The sequence below is a fragment of the Cajanus cajan genome, chromosome 7, assembly GCF_000230855.2.
Source record: "Cajanus cajan strain Asha chromosome 7, NIPB_CcT2T_4, whole genome shotgun sequence".
NCBI classification, from domain to species: Eukaryota; Viridiplantae; Streptophyta; class Magnoliopsida; order Fabales; family Fabaceae; genus Cajanus; species Cajanus cajan.
The window spans coordinates 37,909,252-37,913,883 of NC_138523.1; the positions used below are offsets into that span (position 1 = coordinate 37,909,252).

At 42.7% G+C, this 4,632-nt stretch overlaps 1 protein-coding gene across 1 annotated transcript; it reads right to left on the bottom strand.

The window, feature by feature from the left end:
* Positions 1-1,583: 1,583 nt before the first annotated feature.
* MEE40 (Pentatricopeptide repeat (PPR) superfamily protein) lies at positions 1,584-4,325 on the bottom strand. Its single transcript, XM_020381698.3, has one exon. The coding sequence runs from the start codon at positions 4,150-4,152 to the stop codon at positions 1,885-1,887; it is 2,268 nt and encodes a 755-aa protein (XP_020237287.1). The 5' UTR covers positions 4,153-4,325; the 3' UTR covers positions 1,584-1,884.
* Positions 4,326-4,632: the final 307 nt, after the last annotated feature.

The window sequence follows — 4,632 nt, forward strand, 5'->3', positions numbered from 1 at the left end:
GAGTTGAGTCAGTGCCCGAAAAATAATCTTGAGCGGGAACACATGAAAAATATTCCATATGCTTTAGCTGTTGGAAGTCTTATGTATGCTCAGGTTTGTACTAGACCTGACATTGCATTTGCAGTTGGAGTTTTAGGAAGATATCAGAGTAATCCTGGTGTTGACCATTGGAAAGCTGCAAAGAAGGTAATGAGATACCTTCAAGGAACAAAAGATTTCATGCTCATATATAGACGGACTGATAGTTTGGAGGTGATAGGCTACTCTGATTCAGACTTCGCTGGTTGCATTGATACCAGAAAATCTACATCTGGCTATGTTTTTATGCTGGCTTGTGGAGCTGTATCTTAGAGCAGCAGAAAGCAGACCTTGACTGCTACTTTTACTATGGAGGCTGAGTTCGTTTCTTGTTTTGAGGCTACCTCACATGGTGTATGGTTGAAGAGTTTTATATCAGGGCTTAGAGTTGTGGACTCAATTGCTAAGCCATTGAAGTTGTATTGTGATAACTCCGCTGCTGTTTTCATGGCTAAGAATAATAAAAGTGGAAGTCGAAGTAAGCATATCGACATTAAATATCTAGCCATAAGAGAACGTGTTAAGGAAAAGAAAGTTGTCATTGAGCACGTTAGCACTGAGTTAATGATTGTTGATCCTTTAACTAAAGGCATGCCACCAAAGAATTTTAAGGATCATGTAACTCGAATGGGACTTGGTTCCATGATGTGACAATCATTGTAATTACTTGTTAAAACTCTTATTTATTTAGTTTGATGTTTTCTCATTTATCTTGTGCACATACCTATTTACTTTGAGAAAACTCATTAATTGCGACCTGGAATAAACGTATGGTTTATTCATTAGAGCTAAGAGATTAGAATGAGAGACTTAATATATTGTGATACATGGGAGATAATACTCATTATCAAGATATATTTGGTTTCCTATTTGATTGATAATTGGATAAATGGACCAAGTGGGAGAATGTTGGCATATACGTCATTTTGAAAAACCGTTTTTGCAACAGTAACACGTTTGCAACAGCCACGTAAAAGGAAACAACGTGCTTCCGATTTTCACGTTGCTTTCCTGATTCTTCTACTTGCTGCGGTTAACATATCATGAATGTGGTCCATTTTTCAACCCATTATCAAATAACTTGCGAATATGGTACCGTGATTCCCGCACGTTTTCTCCAACGTTCAAAGATGCTCTACGATGGATTAGAGTTCTATAAAAATTGAACGCGTATCTCTGTTTGGGTCCTTGAGCCTACTCTCCTCTTCAGTATACTACACCATCGCGTATAGAGAGCAAGGGTTCAGAAACCTGAAGGAGCAAGCGAACAACAATGGCTGGAGGTTGGTCCTTTAATTTCCGCAATTATGAGAATGATCTGAACGTGTTTGCTTTTGATTTTGCCATGTTTAGATCTTTAGAATATTATTTCTTTCATATTTAACCATAATACCAATTTGAGACTGACTTGACTCTTAATGAGCATACCTAATCCAAGTCAAATATAAACATGTTATTCTCATCCTGGCATTAAAATAGTTAAAATTAAGAAGTGAATCTACTCCTTTCTTATGCTTTAAATCCACTAAGAAATATTCATATGAATGCTAGGTACAAGTTACAAGTTCATATTTCCCCCTTGAAACAGGAAATAATGAGGCCGAATAAGTGGTATTCATCGATGATGCCAGCCAGATGAATGCAACACTAGTGCTGAAATGTATTGACTCCAAGTCTATAATATAGACTTGAGTCCTGGATTTTGAACTCCCCCATATGCTTCAGCACCTTTATGCAATGAGGAACTTTCCCATTACATTCTTAAAACCATCACCAGAGTGCACTTAAAACAAAGCCTTTCACCGCTCAAAATCTTCTGGGCTTTTTCCTATCCAGGATACCAGCAAGATTAGCTAATGCATCATTAAATTTCCGAATCTTGAGGAAGCCTCTGATAATAGATGTTTCAGCTTGTGAGAATCTTGCTTTCTCCATCACCATATTGACGAGTTCAATGAGGGTGTCCTCCATGGATAAAGAACAAAGGCCTTCAGCCAAGAAACCAAATGATGGGAACTCTGGCAATATTCCTTTCTCCAACATCTCAACCGTAAAATCAACAGCCTCTTGTATCGGCCCTCCACCATTACAGAGGCCACGGAAAACAATCTTGTACGTTATAGCGTCCGGAGGATCACCCTTTTCCATCATTTCTCTGAAAAGCCTCATGGCTTCTTTCATTCTCTTCCTTTTGCAGAGTGCCTGAATCACGGGGTTATATGCTTGTGGAGTCAAGACCATACCTTTCATCTGAACAGATCTGAGGAGCTTACTTGCAACGTCTACTCTACCTGCCTTACACAGCCCCCCAATAAGGGTCCCATAGGTAACAATGTCTGGTTCGCACCCATTTGAAGTCATATTTTGCACAATATCAGCTGCCTTCTTTATATCCCCTTGTTGGCAAAAGTACTTAAGCATTGAAGTATAAGTGAACTTGTCAGGCTTTAACCCTTCCATTATCATCTGATCCATAAGCTGAGCAGCATCTTCCACTCTCTTGCTCTTATACAGGCAATTAATAAGGGTATTATATGTGACCGAACTTCTCGACACCCCCAACATTTCCATCTGATCAAAGATCTCCTCTGCCTCCCGAACCCTATTGTTCTTGCACAAACCATCAATCAAAGTATTATACACCACCACATTCCTCGCACAGCCACTAGACTCCATTTCCTTGAGCAGCATCAACCCTTCCTTAAGCCTCCTCTCTGAACACAAGCTCTCAATCAAGATACTATACGTAAACTCATCCGGCTCACACCCTTTCTCCTTCATATCCTCAAACAACTCCATCGCAATCTCCCGATTACTCGTCAAACACAAACCCTGTATCAAACTATTGAATGTACAAACATCAGGCACAATCCCCTTGCTAGTAAGAACACGGGCAAGCTCAGTGGCAGCTTCGACGTGATTCTCCTTACACAATGTACTAATCAGCGTGTTATAAGTTACGGTATTGGGCGAACAATCTCTGGAAACCATGTGGTGGAGAATTTCAACGGCCTCATCAATCTCACCCAATTTACACAAGCCAGAGATAAGAGAGTTATAAGTGTAAACATCCAAATCAAAGCCTTTCTCAAGCATGAAATCCATCATCTCCAAACCTTGCTTAATATGTCCAGTCCTACACAACCCATTAACCAAAGCATTGAAAGTAACCTGATCAGGGATAAACCCTTGTTCATCATGAATAAAGGTCAAAGCTTCCACAACCCTACCCTCTTTGCAAAGGCCGTTGACCAAAACGTTGACGGAAACGCTGGTGAGCGCGCACCCGGACTCCACCATGAGATCCTTAATCCTCAAGGCGCCGTCCAAGTCAGCCTCCTCGATGAAGCCCTGCATGAGCGTGGTGAACGTTTTCTCGTCGGGCCTGAGGCCGTAATTGGGCATGTCCTCGAGCATGAGGATCGCGGGCCGAAGCTGGTGGGCCTTGCAGAGGGCCCGAATGAGGACGTTGAAAGTGGACACGTCGGGGGTGACCCCGTCAGTGACCATTTTCGAATGCAGCGTCTCCACGAGTTTGAGCTTGTTGGCCTTGACGAGGAGGCCGAGCGCCACGTTGTAGAAGCGCGTGTCGGGGATGACGCCGAAGTCGTGTTCCATGAGGTGAACGACGTCGTTGATGCGGTGGTGGAGGTGGAAGGTGGCGCAGGTTTCGATGAGGGTGAGAAAGGTGGAGGCGTCGAGGGGGCAGGAGGAGGTTTTCATTTGGTGGAGGAGGGAGACCATGGAGTCCACCGAGCCGGCGCTGCTGAGGTGGCGGAGGAGTTCGTGGAAGATGGAGGGGTGGGGGGCGAAGCTGGGCTGGGCCGAGGCCCATTGGAAGAGGCGGAGCGCGGAGGAGGAGTCCGGTTGGCGGCGGAGGAGGTCGAGGAGCTGGGAGGGGGAGAAGTCCGGGGGGAGAGGGTGGTGGGAGGCGGAGGCGGTGGCGGAGAGGAGGGGGCAGCGGAGAGTGGGAGAGAAGGGGAATGAGAAAGAGAATGGGGTTGTTGTGTGGTGGTGGGTTACTAAGGTGCAGGGAAGAGGATGAGCGTGGGAGTGGAGGGAGGAGAGGGTCATTGAGACAATTTCACAAACATGTGCAATGCGGTGAGTGAAGAGTGAAGAGTGAAGAGTGAAGAGTGTGGAATGTGGATGGGAGTGAAATATCGGCGACTCTCTTGTCGGATGAGGACCAGAAGAAAATCTCGAGTTTCGGGTAAGAGGCTAGTTCACTTCGATTTCAACAAGTTTATTAGTTTACCTTTACCATTAATTACTGGCGTCCATGCCCTTAAAAATCGGTGGTTTTTGGTGCCATAAGATCACGTGGAATTTTTTAATTTTAAAATATTATTCAAATTGCTATATAAAAAAAAAAAAGAATTATTAACTTATGTTTGAAAAAAAAATTAAATTTTTATTATCATCATATTTGTAATGTTTTTTAAACTTAAATATGTTTTAATCATTCGATAATTATTTACTATTTTAAAATAATCAATAATTATTAAAAGATTAAAAATTTGTACATGTTGATGTGTATTAATTATTTACTAT

What these genes read in the sequence shown, in the direction of transcription:
- MEE40 (XM_020381698.3), bottom strand. Translation starts at nt 4,152, where the DNA reads ATGACCCTCTCCTCCCTCCACTCCCACGCTCATCCTCTTCCCTGCACC.